Source organism: Nannobrachium achirus (assembly GCF_963921795.1).
Source record: "Nannobrachium achirus genome assembly, chromosome: 21".
Lineage (NCBI taxonomy): Eukaryota > Metazoa > Chordata > Actinopteri > Myctophiformes > Myctophidae > Nannobrachium > Nannobrachium achirus.
In genome coordinates this window covers 30,497,611-30,514,377 of record NC_137828.1, presented here as the reverse complement: position 1 = coordinate 30,514,377, position 16,767 = coordinate 30,497,611, and the positions used below count along the sequence as shown (strand labels likewise).

Below are 16,767 nucleotides of genomic sequence, written 5' to 3'. Positions count from 1 at the left end.
TAGTAGTCTCTCAAGAACAGACTAACTGAGCTCCAGTCAAGTGAAAAGGACCTTTTCTTTGACAATGGCTGGCCAGATTGCTGACACAGAAACATAGGTTTTTTTCCAAAAATCTTCAAAAGGATTCAAAAGACACTTATCCACGAGTTTCCAACACCCCATAGTGCATTGCGCAGACGTCTGCACCGAGCTTCCGGCACCGATTTACAAGCTCACAACGGGTTGCTTCTGCGACGCGACGTGAGCTTGTATGTCTGCTGTTAAACCCGGAAGTTTGGTCCCAATAGTCTCCAGTAAACTCCCGCGGAAACTTGTGGATAGAATCGGGTCAAAAATATTCACGATTTTTCAAAAATAGCAGATCTACAAGGTCGCGGCACTCGGTGCCGCGCTGTGAGCTTGTACATCTGCTATTTCTTTTATATTTAAAGCATAAAATATTGCGTCATAATGTCACGTGTTCAGGCCTAAATGGGTTAATGTTCCTGTGGCTCTCCGCTGACCCGGCCCATCCCGTCCTCTCTTGTGTCCCCTGTAGAGCTCGCCAACCAGCCGGTCAGCTGGTGTAAGGTGGAGGCTCTGGCCCAGCGGTGTGACCTGGTGACGGTGGTCAAAGACCTGCCACCTCCACCCATCACGGTCATGTCCATCAGCCTCAAGACGGTCCAGAACCCCAAGACACACCAAAATGAGGTCACACACACCCACTGGGAAGCACACGCACATAGGGCTGGGCGATATGGTGTTAAATAATGTGACTCAGCGTGACTGAGGGGCAGTCATTTCGGAAGGCAGGGTTTTTCACTACTGCTAATATGACTTTCTTTTTTTTCTTTTTTTTTTCTAAAATGAAAGAAATCACACCTGTGTGAACTGAGCGGTGGTTTACCCACCAACCCCCCCCCCCCCTCCCCCCTTCCCCCCTGTGTGTGTGTGTGCGTGTGTGTGTGCCTGGTCTGGCCTGGCCTGAAAACAGCGCCCCTCCCTTAACATGTGTGGTCAGAAAAGGTACTACACAGGCTTGAGGCTACATACGGACGCACCCACCCACGGACGCACCCACCCACATACACGTACCTCTACACACATGGCCACGTATAGGAACGGCGTGACCACCGCTCAAAAAGCCACAAATGCATCTCAAAATATCTAGGCTACATTTCACTTAAACGCCAGAGCTTAACTCTGCATGTAAATAAGACTTTTCTTAATTGATGTGAGAGATCGTCGGGTCATTTGCAGGTTAGACATTTATTTAGAACTTGAATATCTCAAAAGTAGTATTTCAGCATGGCATCATTCTATAAGCCATATCTTCAAAACTGTTGGGTCAATCTCCACAACCAATATATCATTTTGTAGCTATGATCCCCAGCTTTCAAATGACTAGCTGTCAGCTGCGCTGGGACACATATCGTGGAGACGATACAATGTCTCCACGATATGCCTTTTCAGGGATATCGTATATACAGTATAGTGATACAATGAGGGAGCCTCATAGAAAAAATCGTGTTGAATCGTTAATACAGAGATTCATTGCAGAATTAATTTAAACCTGCATTTTTGTCTAAATTGGTAGTTCTCAAACTTTAAAATGTCAAGGTCTCCCTTAATCTGGTTTCATTTGTATACTGTCAGAGTTACATACTTGTAAGGATCAATTTAGACCTCCCAAAGGGAACCCAGAGAGTCCCTGGACACCACATTGAGGACCACTGGTCTAAATGGTCTGTTACTCCTTTTTCTTTTAGTTTTTGTTACCTTGTAGGTGGTTGTACTGTTAAGTAACTTGAAAAATAACCATACAAACCAAGATGAAAAAGAATCCTGATAAGATGGTGATTCGTGATACAGCTTGGGAAAATAAAAATATATTTTTTTCCATATCGCCCACCCCTACATGCACGCACTTGACATATACTGTAACATACATTGTGCCATGATGCAACATACATTATACAGTATTAGATGATTGATTATTCTCTCTGACTATTCTTAATCAATTAAAACCTATATATATATATTAATTGACTGGGGTAAATGTTTCCCTAAAATGCGCACGTTATGACATCCCCAGGATAGGGTTCATCTGGTTAATGAACCAGCATATATTGAGCCTGATCATACTACTATCCTATATACACCCTTTTGTTTTTAAGGTGAGGTTTAGTCAGAGAGGCATCATGTGATGCAGGGAAGGACACATCATGTCTGATTGTAGCTTTTCCTGTGCATGCAGATCGTGTCACTGGCTGCTCTAGTGCATCATCAGTTCCACCTGGACAAAGCCCCCCCACGACCGCCGTACCAGACCCACTTCTGTGGTGAGTGATCGCTGTGCTGGGTGGCATGTCGCTGTCATGTTAATCATTTGTCTGGCGGAAAACCTTGTCCACAAATGTTACTTTTCAGGAAATCTGTCGTTAATTTACGTTAAAAGGTTTTCAATTCTGGCGATGGAAGGTTTCTGCCCCACAGCAACGAAATGAATCACATGTCCAGTCTTGATTTAGTCATATTTTCTCAAAAAGACCTTGATGCAATGCAACAGTGTACAGTACCTCATTTACCATAAATTATACTGATATATACTGTATACTGATTGAACTGTTTTCAGCCTATTTTATCCATTGATGCACCGAAGCTCTCTGTGTTGCTCAACACAGGTGCATACACACTAGGGATGTTCCTAGCGACTAATTTCACTGACGTGTACACGACAATTTTGTAAACGAATATTCGACTAGTCGAAAATTATTATTATTTTTTTTTATTATTGTAATTTCACACAGAAAATAGCCAAAACTGAGCACTTCGATCTATTAGGGCAAACCTCGTTTGAAAAAAGTATCAAGAGTATATAAAAGCCTTTTAAAATGTTATATAATATTGCAATCTTGCTCAAATTAATCAATTACGTCATTGCGTGAATCTGGGTCAAGATCAATAATTAGCGCATCAGTCTCAGCTTGGTCGCTACAACAGCTGATGTCTGTCTGACTGGAGTCGCTATAGTAACTGAGCAACAGCTCTGTTCTCTTCAAAGTTGGCTACATAATGGTATTCCATACTCAGCCAATGTATGATTAAGCATTCTCCTTGGCTTGTTCTCACCTCAAATTATGGATTAATTCATGGACCGGATCACAGATACAGCGTGCAGGCGAGTGATTCACATCCAGTATCTTTAAGATACACGTCGCTTAATTGCCATTAATTTACTTGCGCAGCGGACAGCCTGCCTGGTGTGTAGTGTTGCTGCGTGCAGCCATGCACACTCACTGCAGGTCAGCGCGACCAGTGCAGCGCGCAACAGTCAGTCAGACTGAGACACAGACAGTCATGCTCCGCAAATCAACCAAGGGATTGCTTAATTTGCTTGTTAAAAAGTAACATTTTATTAAGACAAGACAGTAATATGGGCGCAGAGTTTAAATGTTTAAAAAAGTTAATATCTCAATAATTAAAAATATATTTAATAGAATAATGGAATTGTATTTTCAAAACGAATAGTGGTTTACAAACCGTGTACACGGTTATCCGGCGCACATCCCTAATACACACATGGGTAAAAAAGTGTAATTTTATGCTTGGCCAGTGCACCGCTTCCCCTTTTACCAGTGGTACTGGTTTCTACGTCTTTATGTTTTTATTATTTTATTTTCTCCCTTGTGATTTGTGTAAGCAAGTGTTGTTGTGTTTCAGTGGTCAGTAAACCCAGTGACTGCATCTTCCCCTACGACTTCAAAGACGCTGTGAGGAAGAAGGTGAGTCTTTTTCTTTTGTTTTACATTTTTTTTAAATCCTGAAAGTATTTGAAAAATGTTGAATAATCTTGAATTAGGAAAAGGTTTGAGAACTGCTGATGTAGAATCAGCCTTAATGGGTTAAATATAGATAGATACCTTTATTATTATCCCACGGGGGAAATTTTTTCAAACACATTTTTGGACACTGCTCCTACAAATTTTGCCCTAAAATCACGCAAATCAGTACACACTTAGTCTACAATCATGTCATCAACATGGATCTGTCCCATATAGCGCCACCTTCAGGCCGATTTTTTAAAACACATTTTTGGCTACTGCTCCTACAGATTTTGCCCTAAAATCACGCAAATCGGTACACAGTATGTCTACACTCATGTCATCAACATGGATCTGTCCCATATAACGCCACCATCAGGCAGATTTTTTCAAACACATTTTTGGACACTGCTCCTACACATTTTGGCCTAAAATCACGATGCTTAAAATCACGGCCGCTTATCTCCCGATTAGGGAGTCTTACTGGTAATAATACAATCATCAAATTGGTGTGTGTGTGTCTGTGTGTCAGAATGGGAAGGTGGAGATAGCAGCTACAGAGAGGACACTGCTTGGCTTCTTTCTGGCCAAGATGCACAAAATCGACCCTGATGTACTGGTGGTGAGTAGGACACTTACTAGGGCTTACATTTAGGGCTGGCTGATACGGACAAAATCAAATATTATATACCTCAAGTCAATATCGCTATTGTGATGGTAATATGGATATTATATCAATTACATTTTACTTACCATAGATTCAATTGTTATGGTTTTCCACTGCTGTGTAATATCAAGATGACTGGGGCTTTTTGTGGTGTTGTCTTATTTTACTCATCACGTCATGTTCACAAATCGAATAGATGGAATTGACGTGGCAAAAAAACACCATGGAGAGATGAATCAATCTTAATTATTAACTTTAAAGTGCATAAGAAAATGGCTTCATCAGAAGGTCAAATGATTGTTTAAGATTTTGGCAACGCACTGATCTGTCAAATTTCACTTCCGTCAGGGTCACGATATCCTTGGCTTCGACCTGGAGGTCCTCCTGCAGAGGATCAACATGAACAAGGTCCCTCACTGGTCCAAGATAGGACGCCTGCGAAGGGCCAACATGCCCAAATTAGGGGTGAGAAAGAAGAGCAACCATACAAAGAATGAAAACCAACTGAGAGTGTCAGTAGCATAGGCTTGAATCAAAAATAAAAGGATTTGGAGGATTTTTCCTTTCAATGTTTAAAAAAGAAAACAAAATAGTAGATCTAAAGGGTCACAACATGTCGTGATGCAACCAGTTGTGAGCTTGCAGACCAGCTATTGTCACTATTTTTGTTTAAAAAAGTATAAAATAAATAGGGTTTAAGACTTTAACACATCGGGTGCCCACGTGGTGTCTACAAGTAAATTTCTTTGATGTCGCTGGAGGCCCACGACGCGTTTGACGCGTTGTACAGTAAACTATACTGTACTGTAGCTACTGCACTTGGCTACCGCGGTGATGAAACAAACTCCATTTCCCAACATGCAGCGCGCAATTACATCACCCGGACGTGCTGTGTGTCTAGCTTTTAAATCACTTTCATTTCAAAACGGCAGCCTCTTCTACCTGCCGTAACACAAACACTGTGGCTTAGAAATGATAAAAAACGGTCCTGACTGAAAGAAAAGATTTTCGCGAAATAAACAGGACATACTCGGATTACATTTACTCGGATTACTTTTCTCGCCAGTACTCTCGCCGGTAGGTAAAATGACGCGTTTGACGCGTTGCCATGGGCACCAGCAAATTAGACGTCAGAGATCACGTGGGCATCCGATGTGTTAACTCATTGAGTGCCAGCCTATCACCACTAGAGGGCGCCCAGTGACCAGAGAATAATAGAGATATGCTGGTAATGCATGCCCAAGCCCTGGAGCCCATGCCCAAGCCCTACTTGCCTGAACACTTTCCTTTGTGCATGTACAGGAAGAGGATGAAGTTAGCTTGAAGTTAGCTATTGGCTACCAAGCATTTTAGAAGCCTTATTTTCGTCAACTTAGCCATGATTAAACCTTGCACACCTCATGCATGGGAAAAAAACAGAGAAGAATGAGCTCTAAAAAATCCAATGCAATCCTGGATTGCATTGGAGTGGATTTGTGCAGTTTGTTCACAGCTTTCAAACAAAAAAATCCGATTGGAAATCCGTTCAGGCATTCTTGAGATAATCGCCATTATGTTTTACATGTAATGTAAACAAAAATGGCTGCCCTGTATGTTAGATGGGGTTGTATGGGGGTGGAACATGCAAAATCGCGATTGAAATCATGTTCACCAGATTTGATGGGGTCCAAAAAAAAAAAAAAAAAATTCAAAAAAAATGTTTTCAAAATTTTTTTTTTTTTTTTTTAAAAGCCGAACTTGTTCGGGATCGGCACTCTACGATACGCTAATAAAGCCGAACTAGTTCGGGATTGGCACTCAATGAGTTAACACATTGACCGCCATTTTAACATACCTCCGTACTCCCACCTGCCATTCGTCTCCATAGACTTCCATGTAATTGGGTGTGCACGGATCATGCACACCCATGCCTAGATAATGCACCACGTGTGTCCACATTGCTCACAGCTTTCAAACAAAAAAATCCGAATGGAAATCCGTTCAGGCATTCATGAGATAACAGCCACTATGTTTAACAAAGATGGCTGCCAAAATGGCTGCCATGCTTGAAAGATGGGGTTGCTATGGGGGTTAAACATGCAATTTCGCGATTGCTATCATGCCTACTCCATTTTTGGGGGTCAAAACATTTTTTTGAAAAAAAATTTTTTTGAATTTTTTGATTTTTTTTTTTTTTTAAATTCTCGGGACTATCGGGCCTGGCGGGGAAAGACATTGGAATAATCTCGGGACTATCGGGCCTGGCAGGGAATGAGTTAATGAGACTAATTAATTGAGTGAATTATAAAAAAAACAAGTCAAAGTTTCCTGAATTTTGTTGATATAAAAAGTGTTTCTAGATTGATCGAAAAAGTAACCCATAGAATAATCGCTAAGAAGATGATTATGTGCAGGCTATGCAAATACAGTGTATATCACATGTGTGTGTTCGGATGTGCTGTGTTCTTGCAGGGTCGCGGTTCCTTCGCGGAGAAGAGCGCCACCTGCGGTCGTCTGGTGTGCGACGTGGAGATCTCAGCCAAGGAGCTGATTCGCTGTAAAAGTTACCACCTGACGGAGCTGACGGCGCAGGTGTTGAAGATGGAGAGAGCCACCATCCCACAGGAAAACGTCAGGAATCTCTACAGGTGTGTGTGTGTGTGTCTTCATGCTGCAGCCATTTGTTTAAGGTGTAATGCTGTTTTCACACTAGCTCTGGTCCAGAGCATCAGCTGCACTGACAGGCGGCTGGCTAAAAGACTAGACCAGGATTTCAGAACTTTAGTCAATATAAACAAAAATACTTCGCTACTCACCAAACCAAAAGTAGGTTTGTTTTGTTGAAAGAAAGTCTATTCACTGCGGTGGGAAACCTCTCAGCACCCCACCCACTCTGTCATGAAATAAAATGCATCCAACTCGACCGCCACTTATCTCCGGGTTGTGTTAATATATGAAAAAAAGCTAAAACCATGAAATATAGAGATACAAGTTTTCTGCCCAACAGCAATGATATAGAGCAGTGGTTCTCAACCTTTTTACACAAAGTACCACCTCAGAAAATGTCTGTCTCTCAAAGTACCACCATACTAAATGATAAAATACAGGTGCTTAGATCTACCCTGTCCTATTCAGCCATGCACAGTTGATTAACTTAACACAGGAGGCACATTTATTCCTTGAATTAATGGGCATTTTAGTTTTTGTTGCGTTTCTAAACCAATAATTTGATGACCAGGTCATCAGCCAGATTTAGCTACTACTACGTCTGTGAACTTATGATATTTCTATTGTGATAATGTGATTAATCTGTTCTCAAATCTTCAATTAACGACTGGGTGTGCTGTCATGCTCATTTCAGCACGGCTGGAGAGCCTATTTCAACTATTTGCTTGGTCAGAAGAACTACCTTTAGTATAATATCAATATTTCACTCCACTTATGTCTTTTTTCATCTTTTTTGGGAGACTCCTCTGCGTACCACCAGAGAGGGGCTCAGGTACCACCAGTGGTACATGTACCACAGGTTGAGAACCACTGATAAAGTATATGTGTGTGTGTCCTCAGTGACTCCCCTCATCTGCTGTACCTGTTGGAGCTGACATGGACAGACGCCAAGCTCATCCTGCAGATAATGTGTGAGCTCAACGTGCTGCCACTGGCCCTGCAGATAACCAACATCGCCGGCAACGTCATGGTAATGCACAAACACACACACACACACACACACACACACACACAGTCAGACACACACACACACACACACACACCACGAAACTCAACGTCATGGTAATGCACAAACACACACACACACACACACACACACTCACACACCACGAAACCCCCACCCACTGAAATCAAAATACTAAAATCGTTATATGAACCCTTGTTGAAAAAAAAAAGAAGTTGTCCTTTAATTGCCTCTCCCATTCCAACACACTCCATTGCCTGGTTATGTGCTTGTGTCCCCTCATTCTCCTGCTACCTGTGTGTGTGTGTGTGTGTGTGTGTGTGTGTGTGTGTGTGTGTGTGTGTGTGTGTGTCTGTCTGTGTTGTCTGTAGTCTCGTACTCTGATGGGCGGTCGCTCAGAGAGGAATGAGTTCCTGCTGCTTCACGCCTTCCACGACAAGGACTTCATTGTGCCCGACAAACCCTCCTTCAAGAAGGCCCAGCTGGAGATGGTACTGAGCACTGACACACACCAGCGCACACGCAATATTGGCTGGGCTGTTAACCGCAAACATTGAAACTTTAAAACTTAGAAAATTTAGAACCAATAAGCGACTTAATCTTGCTTGTGCAGGATAATCAAAATGCATAAAAAATATATATATTTATAGTTTTTTTTTTTATTAGCTTATTTATATATCTAGATGAAAAAAAATCGGAATAGATAAATGTCGCATTGTGACGCAGTGTCAGCTGGTAGATCTTCTATATTTTTTTATCTTTCATTAATCGTAATCGAGGCAAATGGTTGAAACAATCGAGATACTGATTTTAAGTTACATTACGCAGCCTTAGTTAGGACACTAATATTTTCTTAACTCAATTTGCTGCAAGTGCAACCTCCCAAGTTTCCAGAGCTATTCCTGTTGTCTGATGCCGCCATGCCCGAGTTTCCCGAGTTTTCTTTATGGATCTTTGTAAATGAACTTCCCAGTTCATTTACTAGGCATGATCGCGATCACGAAATTGCATGTTTGACCCCGAGACCAACCCCATCTTTCAAACATGGCAGCCATGAATCTCATGAATGCCTGAACGGATTTCCAAGCAGATTTATTTGTTTGAAAGGCGTGCACACAGGTGGTGCATGATCTGTGCATGGGCGTGCATTATTATTATTATTATTATTATTTGGCAGTTAACCCTGAAAGTGGCCATGTTTAAAGGGTAGAGTAAATGTTAATAGAGTAGTCACTACTCACTGCATACATGATTACATTAATTTGGACTTTATAAAAGTGTTGTGCTTGTGTTCCTCATGTGGGCCCATCAGGAGGGAGACGAGGAGGGCGATGCAGGGAAAGGCAGGAGGAAGAAGAAGGCAGCGTATGCTGGTGGTCTGGTGCTGGACCCCAAAGTCGGTACGTCTCCTTCTGGCTTTCAAAGAGTCTGTTTCTGGAGAGACAAAGCGCTGTTAAAAGTGCAAACATGCTTTGGAAAATATTCTGCCTCTTCAGATATTTTTCTGTGAAATTGTCCTAGGAACGTTTTATATCAGTGGTCTTCAATGTTTTCAGACCAAGGACCCCTTGGTTGAGAGAGATGAAGCAGGGACCCTCACAGCCTTTTCATAAATTCCATATAGTTTAATCGTTTGACAGCACAATCATCAGTGTGTTTTGGATTCATGTCAATTTGTGTTTTCAGATATTTAACCACTTGAACCGTCAATACTTAATAAACTTGACCGTTCACTCTGTACTTAGTCTGCTCTTTTTCCCCTCTACACCAAACCTCCTTGCTGAAAATAGCCGATCTACGGTGTTGTGAGCTTGTAGATTTGCTATTTTTGGCTAAAGTTCTCAGAATAAGGACACTAGGGTTCAAGTGCGTGCATATAAAAAAGGAGAAAAAGGTTTCTATCACACAAAGATTTGGAGGACCCCCTGTAGTAACTCTGAGGACCCCCTAGGGGTCCCGGACCCCCCGTTGAATGAAGACCCTTGTTTTATATGAAATATATATCCTATTTTGCTCATCCTCTGTCTTTCTTTCTTTCTCTCTCACTTGATCTGTTAATGTGTTGAGCTCACTGCTTCTCTGTTCTGTGGCAGGGTGTTGTGATTGCCGCTCACGTCTCTCTGCCTCCCCCTGCAGGTTTCTATGATAAGTTCATCCTGCTGCTGGACTTCAACAGCCTGTACCCGTCCATCATCCAGGAGTTCAACATCTGCTTCACCACCGTGCAGAGAGAGGCTCACGCCGGCACGCGCAAGAAGAACCAGGTGGGTTCTCATCAGGGGCCGTGTCCACTGCCAGGTCATTACAATTCACACGCTTTTATATCCAAAGCGACTTACAATAAGCAGGTAATACATCAATATAATAAAGCAAGATATGTCAGTACATCAACAACAATAAAAAATGCATAGGAATAGAATTCTAGAAAAACAATAACATGGGAAGACCACACACCTAAAAGTCTGTTAGTGCGACAGGGAGTTCATTCCACAGTTTGGGGGCCAGGAGGGAAAATTGTCTAGGGTTTTTAGCGAGGGTTCTGTCAGAATCCCTGTGTTGGCTGATCTGAGTGAACGGGCGGGGTTGTAGGGGTTGATCAGGTTTTGGAGGTATGGAGGAGCCGTACCTTAGGCTGCTTTCAAGGTCAGCATCAGTGTTTTGTATTCAGTGCAGGCCGCAACCGGGAGCCAGTGGAGGGAACGGAGAAGGGGGGGAGACATGATGCTGGACGGGAGACCTGACGCTGAACACAACGTTCCAAGTCGGTCTCACAGTACACCTCATGTTTTAACAGGAGGACGAGCCAGAGGAGATCCCGGAGGTCCCGGACCCTGACCTGGAGATGGGTGTCCTGCCCAAAGAGATCAGAAAGCTGGTGGAGAGACGAAAGCAAGTCAAACAGCTGATGAAACAGGACCTCAACCCCGACCTCTACATGCAGGTACACACACACACACACACACACACACACACACACACACACACACACACACACATCCACCTCCGTTCCATCGAGTGTCAATGGCAAAGGGTGCATTTATATAGCGCTGTTTACCCCAAGCACTTTACATAGATTGTGCATTACGTTCACCCATTCACACAAACATTCATTTCATACACCGATGGTGGAGTCAAGGCACCAACCTGCTCGTTGGGAGCAATGTTGACATTCACACACACACACACACACACACACACACACACACACACACACACACACTCACACTCACACTCACACACACCCCTCTTGTGTATTGTGACCTTTTGTTTTTGTGTGTGTTTGTTAGTATGACATCCGTCAGAAGGCTCTGAAGCTCACTGCTAACAGCATGTATGGCTGCCTGGGATTCAGCTACAGTCGCTTCTACGCCAAACCCCTGGCTGCTCTGGTCACACACAAGGGCAGAGAGGTACACACACACACACACACACACACACACACACACACACACACACACACACCAGTGTTGTTTTTGACAGCAAATTTTGATTTAGTTTTAGTCATAGTCTTTTGAATAAAATGTCTTTTAGTTTTAGTCATAATTTAGTCACCTGAAAAGTATTCGTTTTAGTCAAATTTTAGTCGACTAAATCTCATAGGATTTTAGATGACTAAATCTACAGTTGATTTAGTTGACTAAAATGTAATTTGGCGGGCCTTGATGACATCGTAATGGCTGATTTTACACGTGGTTTGCGTCTGCGACGCGTTGTGAGCTTGTAGATCGGCTATTTTCAGCACGCAACACCTGAGTGCAACCAAACATAAAGTGACTCTCTTCTCCACTAGTCTCTCCCTAACGTTTTAGTCTAGTTTTTATTTTGTTGACGAAAATGTCAATATATTTAGTCTTAGTTTTAGTCATCACAGCTTAGTTTTTATTTAGTTTTTATTTAGTTTTCGTCAGTGAAAAAAACGCAGTCGACAAAAGTTTTTGTCATAGTTTTAGTCAACGAAATCAACACTGGCGCACACACACACACACACACGTTTGCATCAACAGCACGAATCTCATTCTCAAAACGCTTGTTAACATTTGTCCTACAGTATGTTTTGGTGCACTGATTCTCAACCTGTGGGCCGTAAGGAGCATATTACAAGTGGGCCCCCAAATAATTGGAAAAACTACAATGTGATAATATCAAAACATTAATGCTAAAAAAAATGTTGCAAAACCTTGAAAAATTAGTTTTCATGGTGATAAATAGTAACCGAATGTAAGTATATTGATCCAAGACAGAACACAATCATTAACATTGATTGATAATTAAAATGATCATGCTCTGAAAATGCACGCGGACCACCCATCTGACCACGTTGAAGATTTTTCAAGTGGCTAGGAAAGGTTGTGAACGACTGATTTATTGTGTTGCTGCTGCCTCCCAACGTAAAGACCAATGTCATATTTGTGGAACGTTTGCACGGCCTTGATTTGTGTGCTGTGCATAGCGCATACAGAGTCAGGTTTATCAAGTGATGAATGCCAGTTGTTTGCACATTGAATTTGCATAGATCAACGCCCCCATTTAATGCCATTAGTGGCCTTTAACCCATTTAGGCCTGAACACATTATGACGCAATATTTTATGCTTTAAATATAAAAAAATAGCATATATACAAGCTCACAGCGCGGCACCGAGTGCCGCACTGCGAGCTTGTAGATCTGCTATTTTTGAAAAATCGTGAAAATTAGAATTTTGACCAGATTCTCCAAGTGTCTTTTGAATCCTTCTAAGATTTTTGGAAAAAAAAACCTACGTTTCTATGTCAGCAATCTGGCCAGCCATCGTCAAAGAAAAGGTCCTTTTCACTTAACTGGAGCTCAGTTAGTCTGTTCTTCTTGAGAGACTACTATGTCAGTGGTGCTCAAACCTTTTCATGTGAAGGACCCCCAAAATGATATTTATTTGGCCACGGACCCCTATTTCAAAATATCTAGTTCCAGGGACCACCCAGAAGCAAAATTTGAGTTACAAACGTTCGCTTTGAAAATATATTCAAAGATTTGCACACATTTTCACGACTTTTGCACATTTGCACTCGGTGCCGCGCTGTGAGCTTGTATATTTAAGCAATTTACCCCGAGTGAGAGGACATTATGCTCTGATAATGTCCTGTGTGAGGGGGTGATCGGACGAGGCGAAGCCTCACACAGGACATTATCAGAGCATAATGTCCGACCCCGAGTGGTAAATAGCTTTTCTACCACTTTTTTCCGTATACATGAAAGAAAACACATAGTTGTAACTTGCAAGGATATTAAGTTACAATCATTATTGCCTATAAAACTTCCGCGACGACAGCAAATAGTTCCACAAACAACATCTTCTACTCACCACCAGATGACGCCAACTCCATGCAGAGAAAGATGTCTAGCATACAGCTAAGCTAACGTCAGTTAGAAGGACCGTTCCGGCCGTAAATAGAGGCTTTTCGCTTCCAGAAAGGCATAGGTTCAGAGAAAAGGGGCTTTAAAGTTGGCGGATTGCATTGGATCCAAATAAATCGGCGACGTCGTACGCACGTTAGTAAACATAGGACCGCTACGACCGTCATATGTTGGTTGGGGGAAAGGTGTTCCGACTACCTCCTGAAGTCCCCGGATGTACACTGAGGCGCATTGATCTCGTCCTCACACAACTGCGGCGGTTGTTCTGCCATAACCTCCGGAATTTAGCCAATCAGAATCCAGTATTTGAACATGTGACTAGAAAAAGTGGTAGAACTGCTATTTTTCACTGGTTAACGCATTCAATAATTCTAGGCCTGAATGGGTTAAATGCCAAGTTTGCCACTAAATGCCACAGACTGCCAGTCTGCCAGGAGCTGGAAGGAGTTTCTCGTAGTCTCTTTGGCGGAGGGAAATGTTGCAGCTCTGACAAAAACAAGGAACAAGACAAGTACATGTAGACATTTGCACCATTACCACAACCAACAATAAAAACATGGAAAAACAGAAAAAGGACAGACTCACAGAATTCATGCGTTTTCATGTGAACACGCCAACTCTACGGACAATACGAGCCAACATGAGGTGTAAAACATGATACATGTTTTGGTAACGACACCAAAACGACAACGGGACCATACCGTATAAAAATACCCTAGGGCCAGGGGTCTTCAATGTTTTCAGGCCAAGGACCCCTTAGTTGAGAGAGAGATGAAGCAGGGACCCCCACAACCTGTTCATAGATTCCATATAGTTTCATCGTTTGACAGCACAATCATCAGTATATTTTGAATTCATGTAAATTTGTGTTTTCAAATATTTAACCACTTGAACTGTCAATAGAATACCTAATACACTTGACCTTTCACTCTGTACTTGGTGTGCTCTTTTTTCCCCTCTACACCAAACCTTTGCCAAAAATAGCCGATCTACAAGGCTAAAGTTCTCAGAATATGGACACTAGGGTTCAAGTGGTTAATATAAAAAAGGAGAAAAAAATGTTTCACACAAAGATTTGGAGGACCCCCTGTAGTAACTCTGAGGACCCCCTGTTGAAGACCCCTGCCCTAGGGGTTGATGCACCTCAGATCCTAAAATCACTTCCACTTACGTCCACTAGAGGGCACTGCTGGATCAGGTTTCTTTATGCCCCTCTCTCTAGCTACACCCCCCCTTCTGTCTCATCCATTCCTTTTAAAAAAAATATATATTTTCTCTTCCCTCTCTCTGTGTCTGATTTTTCTTTTGTCAAAACACGAAACCTGATTAATTCCGTGAAACCAATAGGCCAATGTAACACTCCACATTAACATGACACCACACACACACGCACGCTATGTAAAGTGTGATTGTGTAATGAGGTCTCTCTCAACAGCACGGGCGTGTATGAAATGAGCCTACACAGACGCGCAAGTGCAGATTGGATTGCATGACATAAACAGCTATTTTTGGATATCGCGGTATTGTATGGGTAACCGAACACCCCCCCCCCCCCCCACACACACACACACACACACACACACACACACAGTCACACCATGCCAGCGGTGGTGTTCATGTGTCCATTTAATGAGCTCTAACAATACACACACTCAGCACAGTGGCGTTGGACCGGGCCCCAGGGGAGCCTTTTTATTATGATCGCCTTACACACACATTGTGCTTCCTAATAGAGGGCAGGGCAGTAACTCTCATACAACAACGCTCTTAGTGTGTGTGCGTATGTGTGTGTGTGTGTGTGTGTGTGTGTGTGTGTGTGTGCCCGTGCACAGCACACACGCAGGGGTGTCGCACCAAATTCTGTGCCCTGGGGGTACAAGGATTCACTCCCATTTTGTGCTTTAACTATTGAAAAAATAGCAGATGTATATACGCTCACACTGCAAGCCTGTATATCTGCTATTTTTGGAAAATCGTGAAGTCCTTGAATATTTCAAATCCTTCCAAGGTTTTTTTTTTTTTTATCGAAAAACCTATGTTTCTATGTCAGTGGTGCCCGAACCTTTTCACGTGAAGGAACCCCAAAATGATATGTTTTTGGCCACGGACCCCCATCTCCAAATATTTAGTTCCAGGGACCCCCCTAGAAGCAAAATTTGAGTTAACAAATGTTCGCATCAAAAATACATTTTATTCAAAGATTTGCCCCCCTTGTGACGCCCCCTGCACACACGCACGCTTACGAGCGCTCGAGTGTTATTCGCTTGGGCTATTTGTGCCTCAAGTCATGCTCCCTGTTCGGCTGACAGATCTACATAGTAGAAGGTGTGCGTTTGATGAATTGGTACAGGTGTAAAACACCCCCCCCCCCCCGTCTCCCCAAAAATAAGCAGGTCCAGGGCTTATTACTTGTATTCTTGTCAACAGCCAGGGGTGAGTGGGTTAGTTACATTACACTTTACCACCCTCTCTCCCTCGCTCTCTCTCTCTCTCTCTCTCCCCCTGTCTCTCACACTGCAGACTCTCACAGTCAATTTAACACTGGGGATTTTATTGTGTGTGTGCTGTGCATGCATGTTGTTCACCACAGCCAGGGCACGTCTTTTTTTGGATTGAACGTTGTGTGGTGTCTGACTACAGGCCTCCTTTTCTTTTCTCTAAAGTGTCGTTAAAACCCATTTAGGCCTGAACATATTATGACGCAATATTTTATGCTTTAAATATAAAGAAAATAGCAGATATACAAGCTCACAGCGCGGCACCGAGTGCCGCGCTGCGAACTTGTAGATCTGCTATTTTTGAAAAATCGTGAAAATTAGAATTTTGACCCGATTCTATAAGTGTCTTTTGAATCCTTCTAAGATTTTTGGAAAAAAACCCTATGTTTCTATGTCAGCAATCTGGCCAGCCATCGTCAACAAAAAGGTCCTTTTCACTTAACTGGAGCTCAGTTAGTCTGTTCTTGAGAGACTACTATGTCAGTGGTTCTCAAACCTTTTCATGTGAAGGACCCCCAAAATGATATGTATTTGGCCACGGACCCCCATTTCAAAATATCTAGTTCCAGGGACCACCCAGAAGCAAATTTTGAGTTACAAACGTTCGCTTTGAAAATACATATATTCAAAGATTTGCACACATTTTCACGGCTTTTTCAAAAATAGCAGATCTACAAGCTCGCAGCGCGGCACTCAGTGCCGCGCTGTGAGCTTGTATATCTGCTATTTTTCACTG

General features: G+C 42.6%; 1 protein-coding gene across 1 annotated transcript in view; it reads left to right on the top strand.

The window, feature by feature from the left end:
• The window catches only part of pola1 (polymerase (DNA directed), alpha 1), a 121,245-nt gene that overhangs the window by 16,233 nt on the left and 88,245 nt on the right, over positions 1-16,767 (top strand). The window contains exons 15-26 of the mRNA XM_080751720.1: positions 539-693; positions 2,240-2,324; positions 3,706-3,767; positions 4,339-4,428; positions 4,822-4,938; positions 6,925-7,100; positions 8,020-8,149; positions 8,515-8,634; positions 9,456-9,543; positions 10,280-10,407; positions 10,938-11,084; positions 11,431-11,553. Coding sequence (XP_080607846.1) covers positions 539-693; positions 2,240-2,324; positions 3,706-3,767; positions 4,339-4,428; positions 4,822-4,938; positions 6,925-7,100; positions 8,020-8,149; positions 8,515-8,634; positions 9,456-9,543; positions 10,280-10,407; positions 10,938-11,084; positions 11,431-11,553 — 1,421 coding nt within the window. The remainder of the gene's footprint in view (positions 1-538; positions 694-2,239; positions 2,325-3,705; positions 3,768-4,338; positions 4,429-4,821; positions 4,939-6,924; positions 7,101-8,019; positions 8,150-8,514; positions 8,635-9,455; positions 9,544-10,279; positions 10,408-10,937; positions 11,085-11,430; positions 11,554-16,767) is intronic.